Source organism: Lineus longissimus, chromosome 5, assembly GCF_910592395.1.
Source record: "Lineus longissimus chromosome 5, tnLinLong1.2, whole genome shotgun sequence".
In the NCBI taxonomy this organism is placed as follows: Eukaryota; Metazoa; Nemertea; class Pilidiophora; order Heteronemertea; family Lineidae; genus Lineus; species Lineus longissimus.
Window position 1 is genome coordinate 21,319,512 of NC_088312.1, and position 19,075 is coordinate 21,338,586.

General features: G+C 41.6%; 4 protein-coding genes and 2 long non-coding RNA genes across 6 annotated transcripts in view; 5 read left to right on the top strand and 1 right to left on the bottom strand.

Annotated features, from left to right (window-relative positions):
• The window catches only part of LOC135487533 (intersectin-1-like), a 148,243-nt gene that overhangs the window by 79,163 nt on the left and 50,005 nt on the right, over window positions 1–19,075 (bottom strand). The gene's annotated exons all lie outside the window — the stretch shown is intronic.
• Window positions 1,590–2,373, top strand: LOC135488225 (uncharacterized). Its single transcript, XR_010446943.1, has 3 exons — window positions 1,590–1,630; window positions 1,850–1,944; window positions 2,309–2,373. It is a non-coding gene; the product is annotated as an uncharacterized LOC135488225 (long non-coding RNA).
• LOC135487449 (uncharacterized) lies at window positions 4,418–5,647 on the top strand. Its single transcript, XR_010446851.1, has 4 exons — window positions 4,418–4,559; window positions 4,766–4,847; window positions 5,063–5,188; window positions 5,583–5,647. It is a non-coding gene; the product is annotated as an uncharacterized LOC135487449 (long non-coding RNA).
• On the top strand, window positions 5,760–7,455 carry LOC135488601 (neurofilament heavy polypeptide-like). Its single transcript, XM_064773245.1, has 6 exons — window positions 5,760–5,771; window positions 5,915–6,112; window positions 6,437–6,511; window positions 6,811–6,882; window positions 7,155–7,340; window positions 7,447–7,455. The coding sequence occupies exons 1-6, from the start codon at window positions 5,760–5,762 to the stop codon at window positions 7,453–7,455; spliced, it is 552 nt and encodes a 183-aa protein (XP_064629315.1).
• Window positions 7,722–9,491, top strand: LOC135488830 (uncharacterized). Its single transcript, XM_064773720.1, has 4 exons — window positions 7,722–7,776; window positions 7,989–8,165; window positions 8,356–8,460; window positions 8,651–9,491. The coding sequence occupies exons 1-4, from the start codon at window positions 7,765–7,767 to the stop codon at window positions 8,822–8,824; spliced, it is 468 nt and encodes a 155-aa protein (XP_064629790.1). The 5' UTR covers window positions 7,722–7,764; the 3' UTR covers window positions 8,825–9,491.
• On the top strand, window positions 10,124–15,706 carry LOC135488402 (uncharacterized). The gene is made up of 10 exons (XM_064773003.1): window positions 10,124–10,250; window positions 10,546–10,728; window positions 10,985–11,165; window positions 11,541–11,610; window positions 11,801–12,063; window positions 12,573–12,895; window positions 13,130–13,276; window positions 13,701–14,140; window positions 14,441–14,565; window positions 15,055–15,706. The coding sequence occupies exons 2-10, from the start codon at window positions 10,549–10,551 to the stop codon at window positions 15,195–15,197; spliced, it is 1,872 nt and encodes a 623-aa protein (XP_064629073.1). The 5' UTR covers window positions 10,124–10,250; window positions 10,546–10,548; the 3' UTR covers window positions 15,198–15,706.

Below are 19,075 nucleotides of genomic sequence, written 5' to 3' on the forward strand. Positions count from 1 at the left end.
TAGTTATGTTCATGAAAATTCCATGTCAAAGGACTACTTTATTGAAATAGAGAATCATTTGTTCTTATAATAATCCTGGCCATTTGTTTTTAGATGAACAATGAAAGTCTTGGTATGAAGCTGAAGGAAGAGCTAGATAATCGAGAGGAAATTGTCCAGAAGTAAGATTTTTCTATCAGATGGTCAGAAATCGGGTTGGCCATTTCCCTGCCAAAGTGTTGTCTTCAAACTTCTGGCATCCTCCAAATAAAATGATGATACTAGACATCGGGTTTGTTTCATCTCTTTTCAACTCATAGCACTTAAAAGCAATGGCAGTCCCTCTGTACTCGCAAATGCCTCAAGTCAATTTCATTCATTCCTGCTACGACAGACAACTCCTCGTGTGTTTTGATCATAGCTTGTTAAGTCCCAATGAGTTGAAAAGTATGAAATATAAATTCATTATTGCTTGTTTAAATTATACAGAATCAATGCCACACGAGACATTTGTAACCTCTTGAAGGAACACACATCCAAGGTCGAGAAAAAGCTACAGAACTGTGATAACGAGAGGGTACAGCTCAGAACTAATGAGAAGGAAAATGTGAAAAACTTAGAGGTAACAGAGAGGAAAAACAATTCTGTTGTCATTTATTTGTACCTCTGGAGTACTGATATGAAATGAATCATCCAGCAGTGAAACAAGTTTATGTAATTTTAAACTGAATTAAACCAGCATGGTATCCCTTCTTTTTCAAGGCACTTTCCCTTTTTCCAATTCCTGGATCTGCACTACAAACTTTGAGAGAAAGGGGGTGGGGGAAAAGTTTGGGCGATAATTGAATCAGCTAAGGCTTTTCAAAACATGGAGCGGATCTGGGCATTATTTTATCTTTTCTTTTTTATTTCAGGATTTGTCAAAAAGGTTTACATTACTGGATATCAAGTCAAAAGAACATCACAACAATTTGATCAACAAATGTGAGTGAATAATCTTGACCTTTCAATCTTTCATGCAGCACACCTTTCACAATTTCCATAAAATGCTCATTTTAACTCATCAAGAGCATTCAAACAAGAGTTCAAATATTGCTACCCAGAGCTTATAACACCTAGTGGACGCTTAGCTCTCAACTAAATATTTTCAGTGCTCGAATTTAAAATTGAATTTTTGAGACAAGTGCTGTGTCTTCAGCAGTATGTGGAGGTGCCGCAATTAATTAGCCTTGAGTTGTTGACACTTAATCTAGTGCCGTTGTATTTATAGTAAATGTTTACGATTTCTTATTTCAGTACAAATGGAACAAGAGGACAAAGCTAAAATGTCGGCAGACTATGAGGCGAGGTTGAATGAAGCTGAAGCAATGGTTCGTAGAGTGACAGAAGATTTTGTTTATCAGAATCAGATCATAGGGTTGAAGTTGACGTGTCCCTCAGAAACACAAAAATAGGTGTCATCAGTTGGAAAATCTTGTATGTACATAATGTAGTAGAAATTGTTGTTTTCGTAGTTGTTATTTGTTTTAAATTCGATTGCAGCTCAAAAATCTCCAACAAAGTTTTCAAGAAAAAGAGCAAGAAATTGCTGTCATTAGAAAAGAAATGAAGGAAAACCAAGCCCATATTCAGGAAATGGTCACAGAGCATAGTAAGTCTACTTAGGTCATATGATGTGTAGCATCATTTTGTACTGCTATGTTTGGATGTCCAATAAGGTCTTATATTTGGGTCGTTTTGAGGGCTCATAATTAAAAATTAATCAATACAATTTAATATGTAAATGATTTGCAATGTCCTTTTCAAATCAGTCGTTTACTTTGAGATAAAGTCAGAATACATACAGTCAATGCAATCATTTGTTCCACAGGTGTTCTTGGGCAAAAGTTCAATGAAGCCTCAGCTCTGGCATCTAAACAGAAAGAACACATTGATGAAGTAACTACTGAACTTGGAGAAGTTAGGGTGAGTCAACTTTCTCGTCTTACTTGTCTGATGAACTCCTAGAACAAGCTGGTGTCTACTCAGCGACTTCATAACATGACTGGCGAATGTACTTATAACAACTCTCAAAGAAGAAGGTTATATATCCGGCTGTTCAATATGTCCGAATGTTTCAACAGAAAAGCCCTTTCCAACTCAATACCGGTAAATGGATCTGGGTGCTAACTTTTTGTGCAGGTCCTGAATTTGTCCAGGAGCAGGGTTGGGACGAAAAGGATTGTGGAGAACCGTGGTCTTTACTTCACCTCAAGAAGATACAGCCACAAATGTAATATTGTCCGCTCATGGTAACCAACTTAAGTCTAATTTAAACCGTTTTTTTCAGGAATCAAAAATTAATCTTGAAACTGAATTGAGAAACACTGAGACCAAGCTCCTTGAGGCCATCACTAGCAAAGACAAGATGGCCAAGAACTTTCATGAAACAGAGAAACTGTATATTGAGAAGGTGAAATCTCTAAAAGAAACACATGCACAAACGGGAGCGGAATTAGAGAAGGAGATGTTACAAGTAGAGGAACTTGATATGAAGCTGAAGAAGGCCCAGGCTTTTATTGAAGAACTCAAAAGCTCAAAAGGTAAAGTACAAAAACTTGCTGCTGTTATAATTATAAATAATTCGAATGCGATTCTGGTTCAGCAACAATCAATTAACTGTGTTTTAAATTACTATTTCCTCTTTTTCTCTAGATATGCTAATCTTGGAAAGAACCGAGGCACAGGATCAAAAGAAAGAGCTGCAGTCTGTTTGTGTAAGTACCATGAAAGATGATCAAGTTCTCTGATAAATTGGCACAGTGGCCAGTCGAATCTGCTAGGACGAGGAGGCACAATGAGTCACATCCTTTTCAGGGCTTATATGGATACTAGAAAAACAACTATGTTGTTTAAGATGAAATGTCCTGCGTGAAGTCTTGCAGACGATGCCTCATGATGAATCCGTTTTGATGCTTGTGTCACTGGCAAAGTTACTGTTGGTAGGCATAGCTTCTGGCCTTGTTACAAACTCTGTCCGGGCTCTGAAAAGGTATGTGACTCACTGTGCCACCTATAGAGATTCATAAAAACCTTGTTCCTCATTGCGGCTCAACGTAAAACGGAAATGTTATCTGTTTCATACTGTATTTCAGGAAAGACTTGAAAAAGAGCTATCGGACCTTGATGAAAAGTACTCGTCCCTTTGTGGTGAACAAGCTGTAAACGAGAAGGAACGGGTGGATATGGACTCAAAGAATAGTTGTTTGCAGGTAACATAGTCTCCTGTAAATCCTTTACATAAGTGCTCCCATATTGCAGGATGATTCGTAGACTGTCAGATTGGTACGTTGTGGCCCGACTGATGTTTGTAAATTAACATTAGCACCTCGGAAGTCATTGGTTCGCTCCCTGTCAGATCATTTCCTCTTGTGATCCAATTCACCAATTTCCTATTCTAATTCAAAATTTCAGCATCATCACAGGTGTTCTACCCTTGCAATGTGGAGGTCATTTCTTTATGTCTCATGTGGCATTATTTGTTTCAGGCAACTATTGATGCTTTGAATGAACAAATCATAACCTTGTCCAGTCAGCAAGATGTCCTCAACAGTAGCATCCAAGCTAAAGCTGACCTTTTACAGGAAAGGGAGGTATGTTAGTATCGATGGCTATACACTCAGCCTCACAATATCAAGCCAATTGGGTACATCACCTTATGTCGATGGGAACTTCATCCCAGACCCCTCTCATCTTAGTGAGGTATATTTTGATCTAGTTTTTGGAATTTTACCAAGGTACATACTTGTGTTATGTCTTTGTTCCGTAGCAAAATAACATGTACAGTTCAGTCCTCCCTATTGCCTTGCTGTAGCCACTATCGAACTTAGCTTTGTTAATCTCAACACAATTTCCAACAATCTTTCCTCTTTGCTAGTCTGAGATACATCAGCTGAAAGACGAGTTGAAGGATGCCTTACACAGAGAGAAAGCATCATACGAGAAGTTGGATCAGTTGAAAGCAAAACTAAACACGGAAAGGTAATGCACGCTTTAAACTGTCTTACTATGATCTAGTCATCAGCTGTAGCACGTGTCAAAGATGAGCATAAGAATGTGTTGGACCACCTCACATGCATCAGAACCAAGTTTATGTCTAGCATGACTTGCGCCTTCACTTTTGATAGTTTTTGAAACTTTTTGCCATCTTGAGTTGATAGCTTTGTAGCATGGATGCTAAAAGCATTGTGGAACTAGAAGTAAGAAGAGCACCGAGCTAAGGATCACTCAAGGGCCCAAGCCTATTACTAAGTACAACAACTGTGGCATCATCGTGTTATGTCAAGCAAACCCCCTAGATAATGATATGGGTTAAGTGAATTTTTCCATTTCATTATCTTTGAATGATCTAGTGATGAACACCTTCAGCTGAATCAGCAGATTGAGGACTTGAGAGATGAGCATTCAGCCGTCAAAAAGGAGTTTGCAACCTCGAAGAAAGAGAACACGAAACTGAAGAAGGACATTGAGAAGCTGTCTAAGAAAGAGGATGTTTTGAATGAGCAGTTGGCAGAGTCAAAACAACAAGTTGTTGGACTGAAGTGAGTGTGCTGTCTCACAGTGTCTGTGCGGGACTTAAGGGCTTCTATTAGCTTTTCTATGTTCCCCACCTACCTGAACTGAAAATATGAATGCATTACTGTCAACCCTGAAATATTCGCAATCGTTTTATTTGTGAAATTGCGACTAAAAAGGATTTCACCAAAACATTTATCCTAAAAATAATGACAAGCTGTTTGGATTTTAGGGAAGAAGTTGAAAGATTGGAATATGCCAACAGAGAGAAGGAGGAAAATGCAGTCTGTCTTCTTGAACAAGGAGCATCTACTGTAAGTTCAGTATGAGAGTCACAGCTAAGCATGAGGTTTGATATCATCCGATAATAAGCCTAAATATTGATAGCCTATTTGAACATTTCTGTGTGATTTGACAATGTCTTCACCAAACAGTTACAATATCTGCTAATTCCCATGATGAGCCAGAAAAAGGATGGCTAACATCAACACTTTTGTGTGATTGAACAATGGCTCCTCCTTTCTTTCAGACTAAAAACCTGCAGGATGAACTGAGCAGCAAACAGAAACGGGCAGAAACCTTGGATGCACAGGTCAAGAATCTCAAGTCAGAAATAACAGAGAAGAATAAGAAGATTAAGGAACTGGAGAAAGAGGTACAGTAGCACCTCCCTTTGCAGGACACCCTCTCTATGAGGGACAGGGGATTCGGTCCCAATTGGGTTTCAATACATTTTGAAATCTGTAATCAGGATGCCTCCCTTTTAAGGACAACATTTTTCAGTCCAAAGGATGTCCTTGATAGAGAGGTTCTACTGTTATTCATAAATTCAAGTGTCCTTACCCTTGCCATTTCTTTTCTAAAACATCAAGATGAAAGCTAGGAGGGCTGTCAGTCAAACATTCTTTGTCTTATTAAAGTGTTTAGTGAATGGAATATTGGATGAAACTACATGTAGTTTTGAAAGAAACAAGCTGACAGAGTTGCACGGAAGAGGTGGTCTGGTCGGCAGCAATATTTCCTAACATTTTCAATCATTTGTCTTCCAGTTGAAGACCACCAAGGGAAAGCTCACATCATCAACAAAAGCCTTCTCTAAGTTAGAGGATGAGATACATGCCTTGAGAGATGAGTTAGAGAAGGCTGCTGAAGCCAGGGAAGAACTTCAAGACAAGATCAAAGAAACTGAGTCCTCTCTGAAAGAGAATAATGGAGAAGTTGAAAAGATGAGAAAAGAGGTATGTTGTGATTCGATTTTGAAAGAACCAATCACTATGTCTATAATGTTATCATACTTTATTCAACAGACAGATTTGCTCAAAACAATTCAAAGCTTACAGTACTGTAGAGAGAATATGTAGCTAAACTTTTCAATTTTCAGACAAACGAACTGAAGAAGACGACAAACCAAGCTGTGAAGGACAAAGAGAAAGCTAGCAATGAGTTTGAGGCACAGATGGGAGAAATGATGGCCACTTTACAGAAATATAAACAGGACAACCAGAAGATTGTTGAGCAGAAAGACAAGGAATTGGAACAGATCAAAACGAAGATCGAAAAAAAATCAAACAAACAACATGTGAGTATAATTCAAAAATAGATGAGGTTGTTGGATATGATTGATATCAATCCAGATTTAGGCTATGGGAGGCCGAAAAATGGCTTCCATGTCAATATAATGAGTGGACTGTGACAGTGAAAAAAGATGTCTCACACTTCCATAAGTTAAGTTCACTCCAATAGTGCACTAGTATTTCACTGAGTTTGATAAATATATAAAAAGTACAATGTACTGATACAATGTAAAGTTTCGACTTGAAGGAGTTACAGTCTTTCATCTGTGGCTGACAGTCCCCTTACAAAACTTTATATGAATTCCTGCAACATTACAATTTAATTGCAGGATGATGAGATAGCGGTACTGAGAGACCAAATTGAAGCATTGAAAACAAGCCTCGAGACAACTCAGGAAGAAAAGGTAACAGTCTTTTTGCAGCTTTGAACACTTGTTATACAATTTATCTTTCAGGAATTAAGTTCCCTTCTTAAAATAATCCAGTCAATTACGTAACATAGATTAAGAAACTAAGTGGCGTCTCACTTTAAAATGTGGTAGGGAAGGGTAATTTCTTTGGTCTTTGAGGTCAATATCCAAGCATGGCACATTTTTGACCAAATGAATTTAAACTGTTCAAATCATACCAGTAATTTAAAAAGCTAAGGTAGCTTAGACATTAAACTCCAGTTTGTCATGTTTTGCTCATTGTTTTGTTCAAGGAGAAGAGTGCAAATCTTCACGAGGAAGAAAAATTGACAATCAGCAGGCTGAGTTTAGACCTGAAAGAAAAGGTAAGTGCAAATACATGAAAAATCTAATTTCCTGAACCGGTGTTGAACACTATCAAACAATTTATTACAAACTGACTATCGCCAAACTTCTAAATCCTTGTCCACTGATGGTCTGCTAACTTTTCAGATGTTGTGCCTCCACTGCCCTTACAAACTTAGGTCCAGCTTGGCATGACCAGCAGTTTTTGTGACATCTTTGGAACAGAGTTGGACATGTAGTGTACATGTCCTCCTTAGATTCTCTTAAAACATCTTGTTCAAATTATCTGTAGGATGAAGAATTTGCCAAACTCTCCAAACTGCTCGAAAACCTTCAACAAGAAACTGATGTTCTGAAAGAACAAAAAATGGAGTGGTCCAAAACCAAGGAAGATGAAGCTGTCGTCATCAAAGAGATTAGGCCTGCTCGTTCGGAGAAGCCAAGGGTACAAGAGGTTCCACGGACCCCAGTAATTAAGGTATGCAGACCTGGCTTATTCAGTCACTGCTGACCACGAATGTTGGTAGTCAGGGCCGAACTGTCCTGGTCAGTTCATCCAACAACCCTCACTCTTTGATTTTCAGATCACATGAGTCCAGTTCTGTGGACCTGCTGACTGAAAGTATCTTTTATGTGTTTTAAATAATTGATTGTATGGCTTACAAATCTGGTGAATTTTACGCAGCTGATTATTTAAAGTTATCACCCCTGTATTTACAATAAAATGTTGTCTATTATTTTCACAGAAAACTCCGACTATGGGCTCAATGACCCCACAGTACAGGACTCCTCAGAGAAGTATCCTCAGGCAGCCTGAGTCTGCAGTCTCTAAGAAACGTCGGGTCATGTTTGCTGGATCAGAAGATGACAACTCTGGGTCGGAATCGTCCTCTTCCGAACTTATGGAAGTTGATGTAAGTTTAATGATACGTTAGTTTAAGTTCCTTCTGCATAAGTCTCTATCCTGTACAGGGATTCTCCCCAGGACCATTGGTATAGGAGAGTGTCGCAAAGATACTATACATAAAACTCCTGCCATCTATATAATTTGTCAGATAGAGATAGGATGGTCAAATTTCAGTCTCAAATGGGACAATTGCATTAATTTTACGCATTGAATAATCAGATTGATGAAATTGAAACAAGATTGAAGATCAAGACACCGCAAGCTAAGCAGTCAGCACTTCCACTTCACCTCCGTCCATCACCCAAGGCGCGCCAGTCTCTAGTGGTTGCTCCAAGCTCCAAGGCTCCGGTTGTGCCAATGAAGCCTGTCCCTCGTGGGTCTTCATGGCAGAAGAAGGTAAGAAGCTGTTAATGATGTGACACCATTCGGTTCTGTCCACAACAAGGCAGATCAGCTCTTTGGTCTTTCTTCCAGTCCAGTGCATCACGTTGTCATACTATAAGTTCTCTTAGCTTGGTCATCCTTCAATTATTTTACCTCAAAATATTACCTTGGCATACATGCAAGTATGGAATTTTCATTGCAGAACAAGGCAGAGATAGCAAAAGCAGGCGTTGAGAAAGAAGCTAATTATCCAGGGGATGAGCAGATTGATTCCTTCTATAGTGATGATGGATCAAAGAAGAAAAGGGTAAGCTTCAGGTCAATTTGGACTTTTAAATCCTAATTGACCACCCTGGCATGAGCAGTCCATCCTTGAGGGCAAAAGATGCTCCCAAGAATGGACTGCTCATGTCCGGGTGGCCAGTTATTTCCCCACCAACTGCTATGTAAGGAAATGCTGTGAACGGGAACTCTCGCAATCAATATCTCTATTTCAGATAACAAAGGCCTCTGGCAATATCCGTAAGACTCCCAACAAAGGGCCTGGAAAGTTCTTCAAGTCTTCACCGCATGAGAGACGCAAGATCCAGGCACTCAAAGAAAACAAAAAGCAGGAGAACCTGTCGTGGTTTGATTCTGATAACGTGTTTGGATTTGATATGGAGGACTGAGGTATAGAACCTGGCTGGAAGTGTAGTTGATGGTCAGAGTTACCTTGTCATGCTCAGTGGATGAGAAGAACTTGTGTGATTGGTAGTGGAGATGGTGTGTGGCATCGATATTGCAAGTTTAGACACAAACTAGATTTACTTGGCTTGTGTTGTGACGTGTGATTGCTATAGTAGGAAACCTAATAGTGCAGTGCAGTTTCTTTTTTACTGTTTCGGAAGGGAAAATTTCATATCTGAACAGTATAAGTACAGGGGAACCTCCCTTAGCTTAGTTGTCACCTCTGCCAGGGAACAAACTTTCTAACCAAGAGACTGATTTTTGTCCCAGGGTGGTGATTTCTATTCAATTTGTCCTGTAATCAGGGCAGAAAGTTTCTAGTAGAGTTCTTGTCTGTCTGTGTTAGTCATTTGAAAGCCACAGTAGCATAGAACAGGAATTTCCAATGACTCAGTTGTCAACATCATTAAGTAATGGTTCAATCTTGTCATGTATAGTAGAAGAATGGTTGAATGTAGCTATATCAGAGAAGGGTACTGTCCTTCTGAGGTGGCAGATTTGATGACAACAATTTATTGATGTGATATTTATCGAGAAAGTATTTCGTAAGCATTTTACTTTAGTCTGTTCTCACTGCTGTAATTTGTGGATTCTGAATATCTTATTTGTTAATCAGCAACCAAATGTGATGTATTGGAGTCCATTGAGGGTTTGTTTCTGTTTTCTCAGTCCCTCTGGGCTCAAACTGTGATAAGATATGTAAAAAGAACCTTACTAAGTTGTTATACTCACATGTTAAATTTGATGTAAAACTTGTTCAAGAGATTTCATATTAAATTATTGTTTAACAAAAATAAGTTTGCTGTCCTTATCTATGATATCAAAATGAAGTGTCGGATTACTCTTCGTGTTATTGTCTCCATGTCCATCCTACAAAACGGTGGGAGGAAATTTGTTTCTGTGACTTTTCTTTGGACATAGGGAATGAAGCACAACCTTATGGGCCACTGAAAAGATGACACAACCTGTCTTCGTGCCCACAACCTATCTTTGGTTCTGGTCTTGGTCCGAGGATAACTTGGCCATGGTTGTGACAATGTCCTGGGACCATTCAATGTGTACTGAAGATAGGCATGAAGTGTACAGACACGGGGAGGAGGCACATGTGTATATTCAGTGCATCCAGTTAGAAATGGAACATCTTGATGTCGGAATAGTGACCCTCGCCGAAGACAATGTCTTCACGGCTGCTACGGAAACTGTCCGAACACAACAACACCAAAAATAGAAACCGGAAAATTCAATTTTTGTTTTCCTAATTTTTCCTGATTTTCTTGAACATAAGATCTAGTTTGGGTGCGAATAAGTGTCCATTGTATTATATTAGCACTACATGAACTAGCTACGGGGCAGTTTTATCACCCAGAGGTAAGGAGGCCTTGTACAATGCGATAATTTTTTCGTCCGGTTATAGACATTAGTTTTATACACTACAGTGACATGACAGTGTCGGTTCTGTTTTCGGACGCCTGGCTTTGATATCTCATCACAGGTCTTGAATGTACCATATACGTTCTGGTGGCGCCATGTGGTTTCTTTAAAAACAAACCACATCACACCACAACAATGAATATGGTACTTATTATCCGCCTGTCCCACATCAATTTTCTGAATCTTGACTTTGATTTGAGAGTTTTTCTGTGAATGTGGATTTATTTGACAGATCATGGATCAAAGCAGGCAACGAAAGAATCCAAACATATTTGGTCAGCTGCGAAGTTTGACCATTCTGCTCACTAAGGAACCACCCCATCTTCAACAATTGCTTGATAACCCACCTCCGTTTGATGATGATACTGCCAGATTGGTGTTGAAAGAGACTCAGCGAGATGTCAAGAAATTAGCAGTAAGTCAATGTTTATTGATAAATTGCTTTGGTTCAAATTGTCCAAAATTTTCCAATGCTTTTTCAGTTTAATTGGAAAATGCATGTATCTTGTTTTGCGTTAAGACTCCTTTTGGAACAAACTGCCCCAAGCCCTTCAAGCAGAGACAAACCTTGACAAATTCAATAGACTCTTAAAAACTTTGCTTTTTGAGGAGTCCAGAGGGGCGCTTTGACTTGAGCGTGGTATATAATTTATTACCGTCTGTTTGTTCAGGGCGAAGCTCGTGGTCACCTCGCTGGGATGCAGGAATCCGCGGCTGATTTCAATAACCTTCTCGATGCCTGTGGAAAACTTGTGGCCAAGAAGAAAGAGACAATGGAAAGGATTGAGCAACATCTCCAGAAATATGGATACACACCATATCGTGCTGCCAATAGCACTAGTAATAGGAAAGGTAGACTTGCATATTACTGTAGACCCCTTTATTTTTGCAAGCCTGATATTTTCACAAGAAGGGCTACAATCGCTGAATCGAAGCGGACAGTACTCTTACCATGTCAAAGAAAAATCCGCACCACCTCATCATGCATTAGCAATGAGACACCACTTTTACTGCAAAAACCAGAAGAGTTGCAGCAGAAAAGTTGGATTTACTCAAAAATACCATATGGATTCAGTGGCTTTTACATTTGCAGTCTTGATATGTAGCACAGAATGAAATGTTTTAGGCCAGATTACAGAGCAAAGCATTAAAACGTTTAGATTATGTGACGTAGGCCTGGAGTATTGATTCTTGAAATTCCTCATTGATGGTTTTGTTTTATTTTAGCGGGATCGGATAGTGAGGACAAAGAGAATCAACCTGAACCAGAAGAATCTGGAGATACACTCAGAAACAGGTCGGTAGGACTAGCTTAGTTGTTCAGTTGTTAACCCTTTGAACCCGACTTCAGCTGAGAGAAAATTTATATATTATGTCCAAGTTGACGCTTAGATCTCAACTCAATAGTATTTTCTAATTTCGAAAAAGTCCTTGAAACTAAATTTGTTATATGAAAATATTTTAAAGCTTATCTTCTAAACTTTCAGCCCATCTACCGCCAATGATAGGTTGGATAAAATGCCATCTCTGGCCGAGTTTGGCATCAGTCAGTCAACGCTCGCCTTTCTGAATAAACGCGGCTCAAGGGATGAAATCGACAGCCGGACACAAGTTTTCAAACATCCGATCATACCAGGGAAGAAAATGGGCAAATCTGATGATCTGGTGACGCCTTTTGATCAGGAATCAGGTGTCCTTGTTACTCCAGGTATAGGTCTCCGCATGTGTGAGTCACCCTTCTGCATGACAGGTATGGCTTTTGGTTTCAATTCTTCTTTGGCTGACTTGCTCGCATACATACTGATAGATTACAGTGGAACCTTCCTCAACAGACACATCTCTATTAGGGTGCTATTTTGGGCTGTCTACTCTTACACCTTTGGGGGAAATTTTACACATCCTCTGGCCTGTTTCCACTTTTTGGGACCATGTTCCACTTTACAGTTAGGAGAAATGTTTTCTGTGGCTGATGGCTGTTAACCATATCATATCAATGAACAACTCTTTGCTTAACATATTTTGATTTCCTTTTGATATGAGTGAAAAACTGGGTGGCTGGAATCAGTGACGAAACCAATATCATTTTCTGAGATGAGATTGGTTTTGCCTTGGCCGTTTCATCTCAGTTTCCTGGTATAAAAAGGTACCTCCTAATCAGCCTTGAAAAGGTACATGAATGACCGCACCACCTAGCCGATTCGTTGGACCAATACAGCATTTTGATCATCATAAAAAGTTTGGAATGAATCTCTGTTTTAGGTGCAGATCAGTTTGCCAGCCCAGCACCACCCGTCTTCACCACACCTCGCTTGAAAGAAATGTTCAATTCGAACAAGAAGCGGCATCCATCAATGGATGAGACGTTCGTTGTCAAATCTTCGCCACACCTTACCAACCCTGAGTTGCCAAACTTTTTGACCCCAAGCCTTCAGCGGTATAGCCGAAAACAAAATCAGGAGTCATGTGTCCCGAAGATGGAGTGTCTTGGACTGTCTCCGGGAGCTCCTCAGATGAGTTCAAGTCGTGATGGACTGGCCGTACCAGAATCGCCGAAGATTTTTGCTTGCAGATCTGGTGCTGGGGTGAGTGTGTTTTTACTTTCTTTTTTTGTAGGTAAAGTGGTAGCAACGAAAGCCATGGTCCCTTATACCTGAGTGGCTATGCCTGGCAAGTAAAAGATCCCACATAGATGGACAGTAGCATATAGTGGACTCCATACCTCTGACAAAAATCCAATAGGGTTACGATGCGGGTAAGATGATGATGATGATAACAGCTGCGAATATTTCTGACTTTACAGTATTGTCTTATTACAGGTTTCTACTCAGGTAAGCTCAACCCGCTACCAGGAATCTGCAAGCTTGCAAAGACCTCAGGACCAGAGCCACTACTCATCACAAGTGATGGACAACTTGGTTAACCCTGATACTCCAGAAATGACGTGCAATTTTAGATTTAGAAATGTAAGATTAAAGCCTCACATCCTAGATAATCACTTTTGTGGTTTGCCTGTAAAAGGCAGAGCACAGGCATTGACAAACCGTGCCGTAGCTAAGCAAGTTAAAGATAGCTTTGAAAACACCAGATGTCACTACTTGCCGCGAACCTAATCTTGGCAAACCCTACACAAGACCTGACACGTAACAACTACCGTACATGCAAGCTATGCTTATGTACAGTGTGACGCCTGGTGAACGAGCGAGATTGTATGGATTAGTGATAAGTGCTGTGCGCAGAGCATGAAGCCATGTATTGCAATGCTGAAATTGCCTCGCACATGATTAAATAGTATCGATGGTTGTAATATACATTTCAGTTCACTGATTGGCAATAGGTGGTTCCAACACGCCTTATAACAAAAATAATGATGTTTTGTCAAACTTTCAGATGAATCTTAGTGAAAAACCTCCAGTTCCAGCACCAACACAGAACACTTCCCCTGAGCATCTAACATCAGCGATACCCGACTCTCAGGCAGCACCTGTAACACCTGCTGCATTTAATGTCAACCCAACACCTCCAGAGTCAATGAAAAAGTATAACAATAATGACGTGGTCATGCCAACGCCGCCAAGATTTTACACCGAGACTGCTCGCAGGATGTTCTGCGATGCAGAATTGGATAATATCCCTACACCCGAAGTTGTCATGCCAGACCCGAGGGCTGAGGTTGCAGTGCCAAGCCCAAAGTTGCCGCGTCAGCAAGGAACGAGCGGTTTACATGAAATTAACGAGGTGGCAGCCCCTTGTCATGTTGAGCAGAAAGATTGCGATGTTGGTCAGTTGAACCTTGGACCAGGAGGGAGAAAGCGAGTTCTTCCAAAAAGGTCAGTGGTACATGTATTTGAACTTTTCTATCTCTAAAAGCCCTGTCTGTCCATGCGTGATATTTCTTTGCTCTTAGTTGACCTTTACTCTCAGATATGTGGATATATGCAAAATTTGTTAACCAATCGATGACATATTTGAGTCAGTGACTGAAATCCGCAACAATATATGGCATTGTTCAAAAGTTGAATTGAAAACAATTCCTTCATTCTCACTGCAATACTCCTTGGTATCCACATAAATCTTTCTGGTTTAGATCCAGTTCTCGTGCCAATTATTTTCATTGTGGACTTTTGCAGGATTGCATTCATCACACAAGATGAGTACGACCAGCAGCCGGACTATCTGCAGAACACAGTCAGCTTAGAAACCATCAATAAATGTATCCACAAAGTCAATACGTTCATACGAGATAAATCAGAAGGTAAGGATATGCTGTGGAACCTCCTTCAGCAGACGCCTCTGTTAGCAGGACATCTTCTCTTTGAGGACACGGGTTTTGGTCCCAGACTGGGTATTTCTTTTCAATTTGACCTCTGTAGCCGGGACACCTCTCTATCAGGGACAGCATCTGTCAGTCCCAAGGGTGTCCTTTATAAAGAGGTTCTAACTGTACTCTCAAAATAGAGTGGGTTTATTAGAGTGTCACCCCAATAAAAGGGCCTGCCAGAGTTGGCTTATTAGATGCTTGCAACTCCAACTATTTTAGGCCAAAGTTACATAGACCTCATTCGTTCATTAACCACGAGTCACTTTCCGGGTTTTTCTTTCATTCCTCGGTGAATGCACGCCACAAGGCCGTGCTTTTACAGGGGAACGAAAGCAAAAGGGGAAAATGAGTCCTGGGAAATGAACGAATGAGGTCTATGTAACTTCGGCCTAAGTCTCTAACTGTACTTTGTCTCTTTTTCAGCTGGTTGTGGCGAAGACATCTTGTCTGCCGAGCTACAAAATGAGCTTGGATTTGGAAATCATGCGAAGAAACTCATACTGCTACTGCTGCAAGTGAAACGAATATCACAACAGAAAGTGGGTGTGTATGCAATCGTGGACTAGAGCGTCCAACAAACGATATTTTGAGCTGCAATCGGCAGCAAGGATTTTCCTGTAATCATCAAGAACGGAAAATGATGTGCTATTCTGGAGGAGGAACTATTGTTCGACCTAGATACTGAAAGTGAACTTCATGTCTTATCACCCTGGCAAATTGATTCCCCAATTTACCATGAACCGGGAAAGGGATTTCTGCTGTGTGTTGTGTAACCTCTTCATTTGCAGTGTTTGACTCCAGAGAATTATTTTCAATGAGTAAACTTCTAATGTCATATCATTTTACTCTACTGTACTTGCAATAGGAATTGTGCTTCAAGCTTATGAACTTTGGACTTGTCAGAACGATAGTTGCAGATAGACAATATAGATTTTTTGGAAGAAAAGCTGACCTGGAACAAATTGGGTGAATGAGATTAATTGCATTTGTATTTCCTTATTTGGAAGCATAATTCATATGGAGTGCTTGGTTCAATGTGTATAGTGTTCGTTACTATCAATGTGCTTACAAAGGAAAAAATTTGGAAAAATTATATACTAAAAAACTAACACTGAATCATTTCATTTTCACCTTAATATGAAATGGATGGGTCGTGGGAGTTATTGGCAGGTGAATGTAAAGTGAAGAGTTTCTGTCAGGCAGCCACAAATTGTTAAAGTCGGGACTAGTTCTCCTGTTACACCAGCCACAAGTTGTGAAAGGCAGGGGACTAGTTCTCTTGTTACACCAGGCACAGGCTTTGAAAGACAGGGGACTATTCCTCCTGCTCCACCAACCACAAGCTGTGAAAGATAGGGGACTATTCCTCCTGCTACACCAGCCACAAGTTGTGAAAGGCAGGGGGACTATTCCTTCTGTTACACCAGCCACAAGTTGTGAAAGGCAGGGGACTATTCCTCCTGTTACACTAGCCACAAGTTGTGAAAGGCAGGGACTAATGCTCCTGTTACACCAGCCACAGCTTGTGAATGGCAGGGGACTAGTTCTCTTGTTACACCAGGCACAGGCTTTGAAAGACAGGGGACTATTACTCCTGTTACACCAGCCACAAGCTGTGAAAGACTGGGGACTATTCCTCCTGTTACACCGTCACAAGTTGTGAAAGACAGGAGACAAGTCCTCTATCTGCACAAGCCATACGCTGTGATGGACAGGGGGCAAGTCCCCTTGCTACACCTGACACAAATTGTGAAAGACAGGAGACAAGTCCTCCTGCTACACCAGCCACACGATGTGAAAGATGGGGAACTAGTCCTCCTGCTACACCAGCCACAAGTTGTGAAAGACAGGGGACTATTCCTCCTGTTACACCAGCCACAAGTTGTGAAAGGCAGGGGACTAGTTCTCTTGTTACACCAGCCACAAATTGTGAAAGACAGGGGACTATTACTCCTGCTACACCAGCCACAAGTTGTGAAAGACGGGACTATTCTTCCTGCTACACCAGCCACAAGTTGTGAAAGACAGGGGACTATTCCTCCTGCTACACCAGCCACAAGTTGTGAAAGACAGGGGACTATTCCTCCTGTTACACCAGCCACAAGTTGTGAAAGGCAGGGGACAAGTTCTCTTGTTACACCAGCCACAAGTTGTGAAAGACAGGGGATTGTTCCTCCTGCTACAAAAGCCACAAGATATGAAAGCCAGAGGACTAGTCCTCCTGCTACACCAGCCATAAGTTTTGAGAGACAGGGGACTATTTCTCCTGCTACACCAGACACAAGCTGTGAAAGACAGGAGAGAAGTCCTCCAACTACACCAGCCACACGTTGTGATGGACAGGGGGCTAGTCCTCCTGCTACACCAGCCACAAGCTGAGAAAGACAGGGGACTATTCCTCCTGCTACCCCAGCCACAAGATGTGGAAGACAGGGGACTAGTCCTCCTGCTACACCAGCCACAAGCTGAGAAAGACAGGGGACTATTCCTCCTGCTACACAAGCCACAAGTTGTGAAAGCCAGAGGACTATGCCTCGTGCTACACCAGCCACATGTTGTGAAAGGCAGAGGACTAGTTACCTTGTTACACGAACCACAAGGACGATTCCTCCTGTTACACCAGCCACAAGTTGTGCAAGGCAGAGGACTAGTTCTCTTGTTACACCAACCACAAGTTTGGAAAGGCAGGGGGCCAGTTCTCTTGTTACACCAACTACAAGTTGTGAAAGGCACGGGACTAGACCTCCTGCTACACCAGTCACAAGTTGTGAAAGACAGGGGACTGTTCCTCCTGCTACAAAAGCCACAAGATGTGAAAGACAGGGGACTATTCCTCCTGTTACACCAGCCACAAGTTGTGAAAGGCAGGGGACTATTCCTCCTGTTACACCAGCCACAAGTTGTGAAAGGCAGGGGACTATTCCTCCTGTTACACCAGCCACAAGTTGTGAAAGGCAGGGACTATTCCTCCTGTTACACCAGCCACAGGTTGTGAAAGGCAGGGGACTAGTTCTCTTGTTACACCAGCCACATGCTTTGAAAGGCAGGCGACTATTACTCCTGCTACACCAACCACAAGCTGTGAAAGACTGGGGACTATTCCTCCTGCTACACCGTCAAAAGTTGTGAAAGACAGGAGACAAGTCCTCTATCTGCACAAGCCATACGTTGTGATGGACAGGGGGCAAGTCCCCTTGCTACACCTGACACAAATTGTGAAAGACAGGAGACAAGTCCTCCATCTACACCAGCCACAAGTTGTGATGGACAGGGTGCTCGTCCTCCTGCTACACCAGCCACAAGATGTGAAAGATGGGGAACTAGTCCTTCTGCTACACCGGCCACAAGTTGTGAAAGGCAGGGGACTAGTTCTCTTGTTACACCAGCCACAAGTTGTGAAAGACAGGGGACTCGTTCTCTTGTTACATCAGCCACAAGTTGTGAAAGACAGGGGACTGTTCCTCCTGTTACAAAAGCCACAAGATATGAAAGCCAGAGGACTAGTCCTCCTGCTACACCAGCCACAAGTTTCATTAGACATCGGACTGTTTCTCCTGCTACAAAAGCCATAAGATGTGAAAGCCAGAGGACTTGTCCTCCTGCTACACCAGCCACAAGTTTCGAAAGACATCGGACTGTTTCTCCTGCTACAAAAACCATAAGATGTGAAAGCCAGAGGACTAGTCCTCCTGCTACACCAGCCACAAGTTTTGAAAGACAGGGGTCTATTTCTCCTGCTACACCAGACACAAGTTGTGAAAGACAGGAGAGAAGTCCTCCAACTACACCAGCCACACGTTGTGATGGACAGGGGGCTAGTCCTCCTGCTACACCAGCCACACGTTGTGAAAGACGAAGGATTATACCTAGGACTATACTTCTTGTGTCACCAGCTGCAAGTTGTGAGACCGTTTGCTCCTCGTGCTACCCCAGCTGCCAATAATGAAAGATATGGACACCTTCTACGAGTTGTTGAAGACGGGAGTAAAACCTGTAGAAAGTTGCCTCCTGTGGTGAGATCGTACACCCCTTCTGTCTCCAGTGGGCGACCCATACTTGCTATCCTGGGTCTCGTGTCTTTCACAACCAGTGGCTGGTGTAGCAGGAGGAATAGTCCCAGTTTTTTCACAAATTGCGGCAGTTTCAGGAGGAATAGTCCGTTGTCTTTCACAACCAGTGGCTTAGAGTATGATGCTTCTGAATGGTGTACAATCTCTCCATAGGGTGTACGATGCTGCTTCACCAGTCTCTACATGATGTCCAAGAGAGTGCCATGTTTCTGCAGGGTGTACAGTCTCAGTTTAAGGTGTACCGTGTCTCCTAGATGGCAATTTACAAGGTGTACCATGTCCTGACAGGTTGTGCTATGTCTCTATGGGATGTATAGTCTCTCTTTAGGGTGTACCTTGCTGCTTCACCAGTCGTATCTTATGAAGGACAGGGG

Coding starts and splice junctions, on each gene's coding strand:
- LOC135488601 (XM_064773245.1), top strand. Junction 6,512..6,810: donor AGACAACTCAGGAAGAAAAG/GTAACAGTCTTT, acceptor GTTTTGTTCAAG/GAGAAGAGTGCAAATCTTCA. Junction 6,883..7,154: donor GTTTAGACCTGAAAGAAAAG/GTAAGTGCAAAT, acceptor AATTATCTGTAG/GATGAAGAATTTGCCAAACT.
- LOC135488830 (XM_064773720.1), top strand. Junction 8,166..8,355: donor GGTCTTCATGGCAGAAGAAG/GTAAGAAGCTGT, acceptor TTTTCATTGCAG/AACAAGGCAGAGATAGCAAA. Junction 8,461..8,650: donor ATGGATCAAAGAAGAAAAGG/GTAAGCTTCAGG, acceptor TCTCTATTTCAG/ATAACAAAGGCCTCTGGCAA.
- LOC135488402 (XM_064773003.1), top strand. CDS start 10,549: ATGGATCAAAGCAGGCAACGAAAGAATCCAAACATATTTGGTCAGCTG. Junction 11,611..11,800: donor GGAGATACACTCAGAAACAG/GTCGGTAGGACT, acceptor CTAAACTTTCAG/CCCATCTACCGCCAATGATA. Junction 12,896..13,129: donor CTTGCAGATCTGGTGCTGGG/GTGAGTGTGTTT, acceptor GTCTTATTACAG/GTTTCTACTCAGGTAAGCTC.